General features: G+C 40.2%; 2 protein-coding genes and 1 pseudogene across 3 annotated transcripts in view; 2 read left to right on the plus strand and 1 right to left on the minus strand.

Annotated features, from left to right (window-relative positions):
- Window positions 1–3: 3 nt before the first annotated feature.
- On the minus strand, window positions 4–1,317 carry LOC144659469 (nicotinate-nucleotide pyrophosphorylase [carboxylating]-like). Its single transcript, XM_078519912.1, has one exon. It carries the CDS (start codon window positions 1,315–1,317, stop codon window positions 418–420), a length of 900 nt encoding a protein of 299 aa, XP_078376038.1. The 3' UTR covers window positions 4–417.
- A 65-nt stretch (window positions 1,318–1,382) lies between these two features.
- LOC144660035 (uncharacterized) overlaps window positions 1,383–14,894 on the plus strand; it is a 21,683-nt gene continuing 8,171 nt past the window's right edge. Inside the window, exons 1-6 of the mRNA XM_078520583.1 lie at window positions 1,383–1,555; window positions 3,468–3,638; window positions 4,485–4,548; window positions 4,713–4,795; window positions 6,295–6,405; window positions 7,146–7,344. Of these exons, the coding sequence (XP_078376709.1) occupies window positions 1,403–1,555; window positions 3,468–3,638; window positions 4,485–4,548; window positions 4,713–4,795; window positions 6,295–6,405; window positions 7,146–7,344 (781 nt within the window). The 5' untranslated portion in view covers window positions 1,383–1,402. The remainder of the gene's footprint in view (window positions 1,556–3,467; window positions 3,639–4,484; window positions 4,549–4,712; window positions 4,796–6,294; window positions 6,406–7,145; window positions 7,345–14,894) is intronic.
- LOC144661029 (uncharacterized) lies at window positions 7,753–14,888 on the plus strand (annotated as a pseudogene). The gene is made up of 8 exons (XR_013572186.1): window positions 7,753–7,798; window positions 8,241–8,586; window positions 9,586–9,716; window positions 10,275–10,487; window positions 11,192–11,427; window positions 12,403–13,056; window positions 13,579–13,703; window positions 14,575–14,888. The product of XR_013572186.1 is annotated as an uncharacterized LOC144661029 (transcript).

Consider the following 14,894-nt stretch of genomic DNA (forward strand, 5'->3'; position numbering starts at 1 on the left):
TGATGTTTTGAACGTTACAGGGAAATAAGATGGACAGTTTAAGTTCCGTACATCGTTGTGTTACTTTTCCTAATACGTTTTTGACGTCTTTGCTAGTGCTTGTTTGGTTGCTAAATGGCAGATAATAAATTCATCTTTAATGCGTTTTATTTGGTTTCTTTTACACTTCTCGGCGTACTTAGTGCGGTGCTTGTTTTCAACATTACTAACAATTTTTTACTACTTTTTCACACTCAATTTTCAAATGAACGCTGGCGTGAGAATAATTAGGTGCGCATTTTACCCTTTCTCGTAGATCGGTTCTCTCTGTGCGGTGAAACCCTCTTTTGTGTGTGTGACCATTCAAATGAAAACTACTAAGCAGCACTTTTCTGTGTTCCTGCCCACGACAAGGTTTACAATTTATAATATTCGAGTTTAGCAAGTTTTGACAATTGGATTGTGTGGATTATGTCCTTCCTTCAAAACTTTTAGCGAAAAATTAACTGCCTCGTAGCCCTGTGTTAGAGAACCCATTGAAATCACATCAACATGCGGGCCAAAATATTGCGCAATGTTTTCCACTTTAACACCTCCGCTTCCCTCGATCAACAAATGCGGGAATTCTTGATTTAATACCTCAGCCGCCTTGTGAAGCGCTTTAGGTTCGAAGTTATCCAACATGACGATATCGGCGCCGGCAATGGCAGCTTCTCTTGCTTCTTCGATACTGCGACACTCGACTTCAATCTTGATGGAGAAACCGCCAACCATTCTCGCGTCTTTAACAGCTTGCTTGACGCTCCCCGCGGTCCAAATGTGATTGTCTTTAAGCATGATCATGGACGATAGGTCGTACCGATGCGTCGAAACTCCACCGACAAGAAGAGCGTATTTTTCCACGACGCGAAAACCTGGGGTGGTTTTTCGAGTTCCCGCTATTTCTCCGTGCCATTTATGTTCTACTTTGAGTTTAGTCAAATTTCTAGCTTTTGTCGCGATACCGCTTGCTCTTGTAATACAATTCAATGCAACTCTTTCTCCTAATAAAATCTTATTTACTCTTCCCGTTACCTTTGCCACTGTTGTCGCTGGTTCCACTTGCACCCCTTCGGGAAACTGCCACTCCACTTTGCAACCCAACTCGTGGAATATCGCATCGAAGAAAGGCACTCCTGCCAAAATACCCCTGGATTTGCACAGCAAAACTGCAGTTTCTTCGCTCTTTCCTACAACAAAACCACCGTAATCGAAACTCGGCGTGTCTTCAGCAAGCCACTGCTGGACGTGTTGCCGTAGAGAAACTGGATGAAGAAGAAAGTGCAGTTTGTCCGCCATTTTGATTGACCTGGTTACTAAGCTAAAGCGCCGGGTTACCAAGTTCAATTTCCCATGAGTCTAAGCGGGATTCAAAACAACAAAGATGGTGAACGGAGTGAAAGTTTCGAGGGAATTATTTATTTTTAATATTTTCGGTGTTTACGTCTCGTTAGTGTGTTCTTACTTCAACGTAGAAGAAATTTATGGTGTCAAGTATGGATTTGAGATTTCAAGCGAGCCAGTTCTTTTAAAAGAGGTAAGTTTTCAAAGTTTTTCTCTCCGCCAATGAAGTAACGCAACGTTCGTTCTTTGACTAGCTGCACGTTCAAGAGAGCGGGCACCTGCAGCGAGCAACGAAAAATCATCACAAGATTTCCCCTGCTGTTGGTTTTTTAATTGGAAAAGGAATTAAAATAATCTGCAAGATAAAAGTTTTTAATAGCTTTTTTGGCCTGGATCATCGGTTCTTAGTTTAATTGTGGACCGACTGTCGATTTCCTGTTTTAAAGAACTTTACAATCATTCTCAGGTTTTGTTTATAGTTCATACTTGTGGTGTTTTGATTGGTGCACGATTACTAACCTCTCTAAGACAAATTAGTGAGGAGAATCTATCATTTGTTTGGGATTTTCCTTGTTAAAATATTTTGGACGTACAGTGTACATGTTTAATCCTTCACATATAAGTTGATCTAGGCTCCCGAAAGCCAAGCGCCTTCATTCTGGAGTTTTCACCTAGTGCAGCTGAAATATATCAGCTTTTATGCAAGTGTTTTAAGTTCCTCGCTTTTTCCCCGATCTAAAATGCTGGATAATGTATCATCTTGTATTATCTTTGTAGTGGGATGCCTCAATTGCAGGATCCTAAAATCTGTAGGTGTAGAGCTAATAAATTATAGTCCTCCTCATTTGCATATGTCAAAAGTCTTTGTAGAGCAAGACATAACACAACAGGTGTTGTTATACAGAAAAATGTTATAACTGACTGTATTAGTTAAAGGTGTGTTAAAGGTATGTTGATTGCTTGGATAACCAGATGTACACCCACAATATTTTTTATTACAGAAGCCCATTTTCCTTTGAATGCTGTTGTGCAGAAATTTACTACAGGCTATAGCCAGGGTTTTCCCTTTTTGCAGGTTACAGGCAATCTTTGCTACCTGTAGACTTTGCTTGCAAACTTCTTCCTTGACTTCTCTGCCTGCTTTTGATTTTTCTACTCCAACTCTACTTGGAAAGGAAATCCCACTTTTAGTTATCTCCAACCTGGCATTAGGGGTATCAAATGGTCTTTGCGAGCATTTGCGAGCATTTGCGAGCATGCGAGCACAGCGTTTTTCTTTGCGAGCACGAGCATTGACAAAAATTAGCCTCTCGAGCAACGAGCACTTTTCAAAAACCTACGTCCACGAAAAACCGAGCATGCGAGCACTTGTAAAAATGTGCGAGCACGAGCAAACGAGCACCCACTAAAATTTTGCGAGCATTGCGAGCACTGTGACATTTTGAGGGACCATTCATGACCCCTGGCATTGGTATCTCAGACAACATATTTTTTACTGTTCCTTTTTGCTTCCCTTGTCACATGGTTGGAATGAATTGCCCTGCTTATAGGTGTGGAATATTTTGGATTGAATGTCAGATTTCTCTGTTGGGGATCTAGGAAGAGGGGTGGTGGTGAATAGTACACCTGTGAGACCTTCCATGGGGGTAGCCGTGTCGCAATGTCACATGTTTCTGAGAACCCATGTCGCCTAGCTAACAGCTGTAAATGTCGCTGTTGTTTTTTACCCAATTGTGTCGTTGTTGCATTATGTCCCTTGTCGCTGTTAAAATGTTCCTTTGTCGCCAGTAAGCTTTGTCGCTTGTTACTTTTACCCCTTGGAAGACCTCACCTGTACAATGTTAATCCGGAGCAAAAGAGCATGGCTAATATCTTTTTTACAAGCCCAAGACTTTCTTAGGCTATTAGCCTTGCAAAGAAATTGAGACACCGAGATTACATTGTGAAAAAAATTGAGACGGGCTGGACCAGCTCAGTTTAATTTGACTAAATAATTTTCTGCAAGACTCAAATTTTTTAGAGGACCATTGGCTTCCCCTAGGAGTAGTGCCTGATTTCTTTTGCCAGGCTAAGGAATTTATTAAATGTTGTCTTCCTTTTTGCAGAGTCCAGATCTCGCCAATACATTGTTGTTATCATCCAAACATGGACAACAATACCAGTGTGTTTTACCGCAACTGGAGAGTTTAGAAAAAAGGAATGAAGAAAATCAACATATAACAAAAGATGAAATCCCTCAGCTACTAGAGCCAATGAAGAAAAAATGTTTATACAATGTAAGTCTTCTTGTTAACAGGTCATGATCTGCCATGGCTTTGATCTCAGATGTCCCTCTCACTTTTAATAAAATGAGTACACTAGGATAAGTGTAAAAATTATCTGTTTTCTTTAGCTCAAAACATATAAAAATATAATGGAAGTATCTGAAAATTATATGATAAAGATCAATTATTTATTAACAGTGTCTAAGATGTTTGTTAGTTTTATGAATAATTTAACATGCTTGCATTGTAAAGTGACTTTGCTATCTAACTGTAACAGTCTTAAAACAGTTAAAAAATTCACATAAAAATACATGTAGTATAAATAAGCAAATTGTTAACAATAAAAGTATAGTCTGATTGATATATTTTTTGTGCACATATAATTTTTTGGATAAATAATGGTAGGATCTTGGAAATTATAGAAGAAATTTGTTTTCAGAAATATGGTCATTTTAGGATATGACTTAATGAGCTTTTTTTGTCTGTACTATGGAACCCCTCATATGAGCTGTTATCTTTAGCTTTGTTGGAAGTTTATATTCTTGTCAGTCAGTTGTAGACTATGAGCAGTCCCTATTTTTTCGCAGAGTCCTGATGAGTGTTAAGGGAGAAAATAAATGACTGCGCGAAAATGAGGACTAGGCAAGGCACGTCTCGTCCCCATTTTCGCGCAGTCTTTTTTTTTTTCGCTTTACACTTGACGGAACTCTGCGAATGCTCCACAGACTCTGCGAACAAATAGGGACTGCTCATAGTCTAAGTCAGTTGATCAACATATGTACATGTATGTATACCAGCCCGAGTTGCAGCTGTCTCCACTGATCAGTTATCTCTAACTTTTTTCTTTTCTTTTTCTAGAACAAGGGTTGGTGGACATATGAAGTATGTTTTGGGAAGGGCATTTACCAGTATCACAAAGAAGGTATTTTCAGTATTAATTTATTTTGTTTTTAGTAATATTTTGCATTCGCATCACATCTTCTTGACAGTTGACCAGTGTTATAAGTTATGTAATCATCATTAAGCAAGCTTGGGGACATCAGTTTTATTCTGCCCTCACATGTATTAGTTTTGCTTATATTTCAGCAAATGAAGTCATTGGAGATAAACTTTCTCTTGGAGTATTTAGTAATGAAACAGACTGGAGTCAAGAAAAAATTGACCTGAAAGTAAGAAACTACGATTATGTAATTATTGTTAATCATGATTAGTATACATGTATTGCTGGTTTTCACTGTCACGCAATCAAAAAATAAATTCGAAACCATTCAACTACAGAAGCTATGAATTTCAAATATTATGAACGATGAATAGATAAACAATTTCAACAAGTTTCGGGTCTGTGCGGTGTACCATTTGTGAGTTATTTTCCGAACCTTTCCACGCAAATTGATAAAGCTTAGTATGGAGACGCCATAACCATGTTCTTCCGAGGGACGCAGTAATGCCCGCCGTGATGTCCGTGAACCATCTGGAACTCAATTCTGTTTACAACAGCGGCTATCCTTGGCTTAAGAGCTAGTACACTTTCACATAAACACCACTTATTATAAATCTGAAATGTTCAATCTGCACAAAATGGAAAGGAAAGGCCTTTTTTCAAACAAAACAGCTTTGTCACGGCACTCAGCTTGATGTCACATACGACGGAGAACTCAAATATTCAAAATGCTCTGTTTTAACAACGAATAACACTATCGATCTGGAAATTGGCAAAAATATATATTTTTAGTTTATCTTTTGCCTAATGACAACGAAAATTTACTAGGCCTAGTAAATTTTGATTTCAGAATTTTATGACGTAACATGAAAACCAAGAATACTAAAACAGTGGATAGCATTTTTGGTGCGCACTGACTGGCTACTCAAACCCCAAATATCCTATGCTATTCACCTCCGAGCAACACTCGCGAGAACATTGTAATCTTTAAAGGGAATAAACTAGTGAAAAAATATCATCCTTTCGGGTTATATTATCTCACTGTTTATAGTATATACAAAACAACTATATATATAGTGAAGAAATTATTCTACATGACACGAGCGTGGGACAAAGAAAAATCTGAGTCCCCGACGGGAATCGAACCCATGGCCTCCCAGAATACCGGTTGGGCGCTCTAACCAACTGAGCTACGTGAGACTCGCTGTGAGCTAGGCCATTTACTAGGTTGATAAGTGACACGCGTCCTGCATACTGCTAAGATCAGCAATGTCGAAATCATCAAATTTGTAGTAAATAATAAAGATGGTAGATTTTGAGCTCGGTGATAAATAGTGAAGAAATTATTCTACATGACACGAGCGTGGGACAACGCTCACCTCAATGTCGGTGGCTAGTGGTGGATATTCACCTCGCCGCTTCGCGGCTCGGTAAATATCCACCACTAGCCACCTCCACTCCAGTGAATAGTTGTTAACTATTGTTCAGAAGGTTTTCATTGGGAAGGGTAAATATTAATGGCTGTACTGCAGGCGAGAAGAAAAAAATCATTAATAATGGTGAAATACATAAAAAGTGGTTAACCTTTTTTTGGCTGTTTGCTGACCTTATAGCAAGCTGATTATGTGCCTGAGCTGGCGGGTTTTAGTGTTATGTATGGTATCTTCACAATATTCCAGTCTTGTTTGTTTGTTTTGATCTCATTGTGTAACATCTTCCTTTTCACAGGAAAAACCTAAACCAGGAAAAAGTACAGTGGCCAAAAGATATCACTCCCAGTATTATGTCAATGGAAGTGAATGTGATTTGACAGGCAAAGCAAGAGAAACACAAATTAAGGTAGCTTGATTTTAACATAGATCTATTCAGAATTGTTGTGTTGTTTTTATTATTTAGTAAATTATTTTTGTGATTGGTTGTCAATCATCTCTTGTCAAAATGACAGCAGTTTGGCAAGTTCAAGCAGCTTTAACTACACTGCACCTCTTTCCATGAGTGAATTTCCTTTATTCATTCCTTGGTCTGACTTTCCATCAACTTACTCCTCATTCCCCTCAGTGAGGGGCGTAGTGGCCTAATGATTAGAGTGCTGGGCTCCGGATCGAGTGGTCTGGGTTCAAGCCCTGGCCAGGGTCACTGTGTTGTGTTCTTGGGCAAGACAATTTACTCTCATATTGCCTCTCTCCACCCAGGTGTATAAATGTGTACCAGCGACAAAATGCTGGGAAGGGTACCCTGTGATGGACTAGCATCCCATTCAGTGGGGAGTAGAAATATTCCTAGCCGCTTATGCTACGGAAACTGGGATAAGCTCTGGCAGTTTGAGCCCCATGGCTAGAGGCTTCTCCTTATTATTACCCCTCATTCCAACTGTCTGCCTTCCCTTACGTCCGTCCGCCTGTCCATCCATTCATCCGTCCATCTGTCCGTCCATTTGTCTTTCCTCCCTCCCCCCTCCCTTCCACATTCCTTCCTTCCTTCGTTCCTTTTCTTTTCTTTGAACAGCTACCATCTTGATGTACAGGGACAACGTAACTCAGTGTTAACAATGGGCTAACTATTGCTTTGTTATTTTTCAGTTTTATTGTGATGAAGGCATTTCAGATGTAGTATTAAGAGTGGATGAACCGTCCTCATGTTCCTACGTGATAACAGTGCACACTAACAAACTCTGTCAGCACAGCCTGTTCAGACCCAACCCTGCACAGAAACCACAGGCTATCACCTGCTCCCCCGCACTGTCAGAGGAACGCTACAAGATATACCTAGAAAGAATTGGTAAGTCAAGTTATTTTTGATGGCTATGTCTCATAGGATACTGAACTTTTTTCAGAAGTGCAGACTTATTAATGGCATGTGAGCCTCAGACCATGAGAAAATGTACAGAAGCAGAGTTTTAACTGTTCATTGACAATTTCTGTAAAATACTTAAGAAAACTTGGTCTTTGGCAGGGAAGTCTCTTAGTACTACCTGTACTTAGTCAATTTCAATCTTATTGTCACCAAGGTCAATTAGTGAACTTTCTCCCAATACTCCTCTTGTGCACTTCAGTTTTTTTTGTTTTGTTTTGTTTTATTGGAAACTACTCAGCTCGTTTAGTTTATTTCTATTCTGAGTAGTTTTTGGCCTATTTTAGTTAATTTATTTTATGCTGTAATTATTTCTATTTATTCTGGCAAAATAAAATGGTTGTTGTTGTTGTTTGGAGGGAGGGATGGGCGCTTATTCAAGGTGGGCGCATATTCTAGGTTGGGCGCTTAATCAAATAAATACAGTATAACATTAGTGAACAGTGACTTTAATTTCAGTTGGCTGATCAAAGCAGGACATATTATATTTCTTTGATGAAAAGTTGCCGGAAGTGTGATCTTGAACCCTGCCCAACTTGAAAAATTAAAAGTGAAAATTTCCCAAGTGTCCCATCAGTGTTGTCGCTCCTTAATTAACAGTTAGCCTTTTGCCTTTGTAGCTAGCTTTTAACAGTTTGATTAGCTGTCTGGTTTGAATTACAGAATTAGGAAAAAGGCTTCAGACTGAGGAAGCGAGAGGGGGGGAGAGAGAAACCCTGGGAACGAGGATCCTTAAATAATAATTACATAGATGTATCTTTTAGCTTAGCCTTCATTTAGTATGCTCTTTAACTGTTTGATTACCTGTCTGGTTTGAATTACAGAATCAAAGAAAAGAGCTACAGAGGAAGCCAAAGCAGCCAAGGTTCGGGCTCAGAAAGCAAGAGCTGCAAAAAGAGTTGAAAGTGAAGATGAAATTATAGAAGAAGAACGCTTTGAAACAAAGAAGAAAACGTCAAAGCGAAGCCAGGTGTGGCCGTGGGAGAGCCCAGGAGTTGAAAGTGAGGATGAGGTGTTCATTGATGGAAATATCGAGCAGGACCACATCAATGTTCATAGACTGGACATCACCAAAAGCCGCAAAAAAACTGCAGATGGGTATCATGAAAGTGAGGGTATTACTGTCATGAGTCAAAAGATGCATAGAAAGAGGGAACTAGAGAGCCAAAGGTACTACAACGCTGCTGATCTCATCTGAATCCTAAGTCTCCTCTTGGAGAATAGGGCCATATTACATATTACAGGCTAGATCAGCAACTACAAGCTGCTGATCTAGGGGACGTTAAAGAACGCACACACTTATTACAAAGAGTAGGGCTCGGAGTTCCCGGTGTTGTGGTTTGGCCCTTTCACATGTATCCATGGGTTGGGTGGTGGGGTGAGATCACATACATGGATGGATAGCAGCTGCCAAAGGCGCCTAATACGCTGATGTCCGATCTCGTCCCTTTACTCCAAAAGTGAAACAATTGAGCTTTGTAAATGCGCTATACAAGAACCATTATCATTCATCATTGCCATCATTCATTTATTCATTCATTCTGTCTACTGACTGCATTACATAAATTTTAATGGTGGCTGGGAGAATTGGTGATACATCAAGGCCCTAACCCCTAGTTGATGATTTTACACTGTTAATCAATTGATTAGCTATCGACGATATAGATGTGGAGGTTTCTTTATTCTTTGCATTCTCATTTCTGAAACTCGGAAAATACCTTGATTTTTCGGCTATACGTCAATCTCTCAACGAAAGTTAGTTTCTTGCTCTTTCTTATCGGAATAATTTGTACCGGAAGTTAATTTTCTGCCCGATAGTATCGGAGACAGAAACTAAATTTGTATGCAAAGAAACGTTGGGTGTTATAGATTTGTCCTAGAAAGAAGAAGTTAATTCACAGTTCCCTTAATTAACTAATAAAGAATTTTTTTCAAAATCTTAAAGGCAAAAAGGAGAAACTGAAGATACCATGAAAGAAATATCTGAATATAGAAGACGAGCAGGAACAATCTGACAAGACAGAGAAAAATGAGGGAGACAAGGATAAAGAAGCTACTGAACAAAAGGACGAGCAGGAAATCAAGGGAAAGGACACTACATCAGAGGAGGGCGCAGAAGAGAAGGACATTGAATCAAGTAAGACACCAGATGGGAGTGTGAACAAAAAGAGTCGAGAAAGAGACAATTGAAGCAGACCGAGGTTTAGATGATGAGTGGAAGACGAAAATGGAAGAGGCAGTTCTGAAACTGAGGTCTACTTTAAAGGAGAAATTAGTCAAGCTAGGAATCAAACCTGAAGGTAAACATTTCTAAGACATCAGATCTTTCCGACTATTAGGCCACCTAAAGTTACATGTGTCGTTCGATTGTTCCTTAGTCTCTTCTCTTCAATTACATACTCTCGTCTTCAGAAAATTGTTAGATTGTTAGAGTGGAGTTTTATAATGTGGCTGCCGGAAATATTGGTGTGATCTGTTTTTCGTTTACTCAGCTGCTGACTGGTTAAAAAGTCATATGGCGTGCGAACGACAGCTAAATATCCCCCACACACAGGCACTGGCAGATCTTTTTGAACCATTACATGGTAGTTTTGCGACCTAACCCTGTCGATCAAACGTTTTCTTTATTATACAGTTATGTATCATTATCAAACCTTATTCTTACTATTCTGGTTTTAGTTTGTCGGAATTTTTTTCCTCTCGTCATGAACGCAATATAAATAATGGTAAAATTGAAATGAAGTTAAACCTAAGGAAACCCCGCCTTATCCCCTCGAGCTTTGCGCTCCTTTCTTTTTCGTGCCTGTTTAAGACGCAAATTTTCGTTTATTTATACTGAATTCTGTTATATTTGGCAGTTTTGGATCAAAAGTTCGAAGAGAAACTTGGGAGTGTTGCGGAGTAAAGTGGGTGGAAAAGAAAGCTCTGAAAGTCCCGCTGGAGCAGATGATCTAGAAGCTGACAAACTCAAAGAGCAGAACGTGGAAGGACAAGAGACAGAAGCGTTAAAACCACTAGAACAGACCTCGCAGAAAAATGACTTTGCGAAAACCATTGCTGAGATGAGAAAGGTTTGTCGTTTCTTTATTCCCAACAGTATATGTAATCTACTACATGGAAAGTAACCTCATCATGCGCGGATATTGGATATTTTTCCGTGGACATTACAGATCTGTTTCGAGAAGCCTAATAAGCTTTGAGGAACAGATATACAGCCAATGCCCTGGAGCGAAAAACATCCGTGTAATTATTGAAGCCAAATGGATGCTAATGTTTTATTTTTGAAATAGTTTTGCAAAAGGCCAGTTTGTTTAAAAATTGAGCTAGCCTGTTCGATACATTCCATCTTTTTTTTTTCTGATTTAAAGGGACATGGTTAGCGTTTAGACAGCGCTGACCTGGACACCAATTTTTTACGTTTTGAAAAAAGTCCACCTTAACCCGAAATCAAAAATATGCTTAAAGAACCTTCAGAAACACTGAGAAGATTGAAGCAGATTTCTGAAGGTACGTTTTGAAAAAAGTCCACGGTGGACTTTTTTCAAAACGTGAAAACTAGTGTCCAGGTCAGCGCGGTAAGAACGCTGACTATGTCCCTTTAAATTTACATTGTGTTGAAGAAAACTGGCAACTGAAAGTGCGAATGTAAAACTCAAAGTTTGCAAACTAAGGGATATCCTGGGAGACGCATTTAGACCAGTCGCGTCCGAGAAGAGATAGTTGATGGGTTTATAGAACTGAAATAACGTATTTTAAATCATTTTTTTTATATCAGATTTTAAACGACGGGATGATGAAGGAAATAATGGAAGCTGCATCTGCAACTCAGGCTGAGATGGAAAGACAGTTTGACGGGGAACGTGCTCAAATGAAGAGCGATGTTGAACTCATAAAAACCAAGATAAGGGAGATTGAAGAGACGGAGGAGAAAAATGGCGTGAAAGATGAACAGCTTGGAGAAACGATGAGCAAGATCAAGGATTCAATTGATCGCTTTGAGGAAACGAACTTGTGAGTAGCGTGATAATGCGGCCGTTTTGAGTCTAGTCTCGTATCATTTGCCTTTTGCTTACTCAAGCGCGCTCTTGAGACTACAGTGAAATCCTGATTTCTCGAACTTCCAAAAAAAGGGAAGCCTCGAGCCCAGTGGCGCATACTGCCGAAACTTATCTCATTTTCTGTAGCATTAAGCGGATAGTAATGTCTCTACTCCCCCCTGAATGGGATGCTAGTCCATCGTAGGGTACCCCAGCATTACGTCGCCGGTACCCTTTTATACACCTGGGTGCGAGAGAGGCCTTCGGCGCGCTTATCGAGGCTACCTGGTGAGTGAGGCACTATGAGAGTACATTTAAGTGTCTCGCCCAAGAACCCAACACAGGGACCCCGGCCAGGGCTCAAACGCGGACCGTCGGAGTCCAGGGCACTAACCATTAGGCCACCACTGCTCCCAGGTCGAACCTCCAAGGAAACGAAAATTGGTTCGAGAAATCAGAGGTATAATTGCAGTGTGGACTGGGGGAAGGTAAACATTCATGTCGGACTGGGGGTCAAACGTCGCCGGCTCGCATGCACAGTACAGTTCCCGCCAAAACTGCTTCAAACAAAAATTCCAAAATCTTTCGCTTTAAAGCCAAAAGGTAACGTCGTCAACTGGAAAGTTAAGGTTTATAAGACGCTTGAAGATTGGAAATTTGATAATTGTTATCCACTGAGTTTCCCAGCTTGAAATTTTCTTTCACCATGCTATTTCTATAACAATTTCCTACAAAAGTCTTGCACACTTTCTAGTCAAATTCTTAGAAAAGTTCGAGGCGCCGAAAACCGGAAGTGACCTCAATTTTTGCGTTTGACCCGCTGTGTGGGGTGGTGGGTACAAGGCTTGGCGAGCTTGGAAAACAGGGAGGCTGTTCACAGAATTTTTTGTATTGATATTACAAGGACAGGTTTAATGTTGATACTGTTGTTCGCGTTCTTCTCTCCCAGGGAATTAGATGAAGACATGCAAACCATCAAAGAGCTCAATAAAGAGATATTTAGCATAATAGAAAACAAAGACAATACAGACGCTAGAGGCGATCTCGTACAACTCTCTTCCAAGACCAACAAATTGTTGAAAAAAATCCTCTTGAGACGCTTCCAGCTCGAGCAAGACCTCCATTACATCACGAAAATGCGAAGCAAAATTTCCGGTGGCGAAGAGAACGCTGCAAGCGACAGACAGCAAGGAATTCGGCACATCAAAAGGTGGCATCGATCAAGTTGTAAACAAGTTGAAAAATATGATTCAAGATCTGGATAACACCGAAGCGGGAACTGGAGCTGGTGCCGGAACTACGGCTGAAGATACCCCAGGAATTAAACCCGGAAGTTCCACTACTGCTGGTGTTGAGGACGCAGATGCAACTTCTGAATCAGGCGTGCATGATCAGGGTGACCGGGGCCCAGGGGTCAGCGTGAAAGTGTCCAAGATCAAGAAGGTGACCATTCCTGATGACGACGAGTCGGATTTGGAAGAAACAGATCTTGATGGCGAAGATATGGAGGAGTTACATATCGACAAACGAATTCGTCAAGCTACAAAGAAAATGGAGGAGATGGTGAAAGAGCAGCTAAGAGACTCAGGAGTATTGCCTTCAGGTATTACACGTTTATGAGATATTTACAGTTATAACCAGAAACTCATGTTATAACCCATCAATTATTTTTTTCTCGCGCGCGATTGGTCTAAAAACGTCACGTGACGCAGCCAAAACTGGGGAATATTTAGTAATTATCCAAAACGCCGTTGGACAGGCGATGGTAGTGTATTGAAGGATCTATATCCCACATGAAGGCGAGTGAAAGAATTTTTCAGACAAAATGTACAGTTGACTCGAGAAGCAAAATTTTGTGGACAATGATTGCATATACCATTGCCGTCTCCCAATAATGACGCTGCCTTGTGTAAAAATATTTGAAGTTGACAATAAACACAATAGCCTCCATTTAGCTACAAAAAAATATGCACTTATATTTGTCCTTGCATTGGACATAATCTGTTACTCTAAGATCACAGTTTTCCTTGAGCTTCGCTCACAATCAGATTGCAAGATAGCCAAAAGTCAGCCACTGGGTTTTGCTAATAAACTATTGGTCATGCAATGTTGTTTTCATCTTCAGGCAAAATAAGAGTCAAGATTGTGACGTCCAAAGACGCACTGGAGAGTTTGGATGGCAAAAGTGACATGAAGCTACTCAGTGAAAGAGAGGAAACCCAGTTTAGGGATATGATTCTTGGTTTATTGGTAGGTAACACTACTGTAGTATCTCCAAGGCAAAAAGTTTCTTCTTTTTTTTTTTTGATGATAGTTTAAAGCGCTAGGCAGCAACTGCTGAAAGAAAACAGCAGTTACATGCAGTCAGTGCCAGAAATGTTTGAAACACCCGCCGTTCTTGTCCTGTCCAGTTTAAAATGGGACATGATCCTTGGTTTATTGGTAGGGAACACTAACGCTGAAAAGGCAAAACGGACCAGGGATCACCATTTAGTGCTGAAAAGGTAAAATGGCAGACTGTTACATGGAGTCAGTGCCACAAAATGTATGAAACACCCGCCGTGCTTCCGCTGACCAATGCTGGGTAGCACAATGAGCGCTTCATTTTTGCAGCACGTTTTAGTTTCTAAACAACACTGATCAGTTTGGAAAGGGAAAAAGACAAAATTTAAACGAAAATTTATAACAGTGTTTTAGATTGTAGCTTAGGTTGTAAAAAATGCAGCCTGTGAGAGACAAAATAGTGCGTTCTTCCCTTCGTGTTTACTCAGGTTCTCTCTCGTTTCACAGGGATCAGGAGAAGAAAAAAAAACCAAAAACAAATAAACAAAAAACTCGGTCATTTCTTTTCCTTCCCCACCTCTCCCCCTTCTCCCCATATTTTTGACCCCAGACGCGCTCGTTCGTTCGTTCAGGCTTTTCCTTATTTTTTTTCACTTGCTCGCGCTCGCACGTTTTGTTAGCTCCGAGCGCTTGAAAAGGAAACGACTGCTACGCAGGAGACGCTTCCAGGAGTCGTTTTCTATGATACGCCCCTACACGCAGGCTGCGAATTGTGATCTAACGCGTCGTTTTGTAAATTTTTGTTGTATTTTATATCCTGTTATCATCTTACATATAGGGAGGCAGCCCTGACGCTGGAAAAGAAAGAAAACGTCAACAAGATTTGGAGAACAATTACAACCTAGTATGGAACGATGATGAACTGCAGACAGTGCCACGAGAAGACGATGAGGCTGACGGTGAAGTGCAAGTGGAATCTTATTAACACATGAACATTCTATGCAACTTGTTCTTTTCTGCGTCAGATGAAGATGTTATATAATTATTACCCGAGAAAAGAAGTAAAGGGTATTCGCTATACTGTATTTGTTATTTAAACTGATTAGCTGAGAGATTTGAGACTTTCCAGCTTTTGTAACTGAAGGCTGTCCACAAGCT

The sequence above is a fragment of the Oculina patagonica genome, chromosome 7 (genome assembly GCF_052425735.1).
Source record: "Oculina patagonica isolate OP01 chromosome 7, crgOcupat, whole genome shotgun sequence".
Classification (NCBI taxonomy): domain Eukaryota; kingdom Metazoa; phylum Cnidaria; class Anthozoa; order Scleractinia; family Oculinidae; genus Oculina; species Oculina patagonica.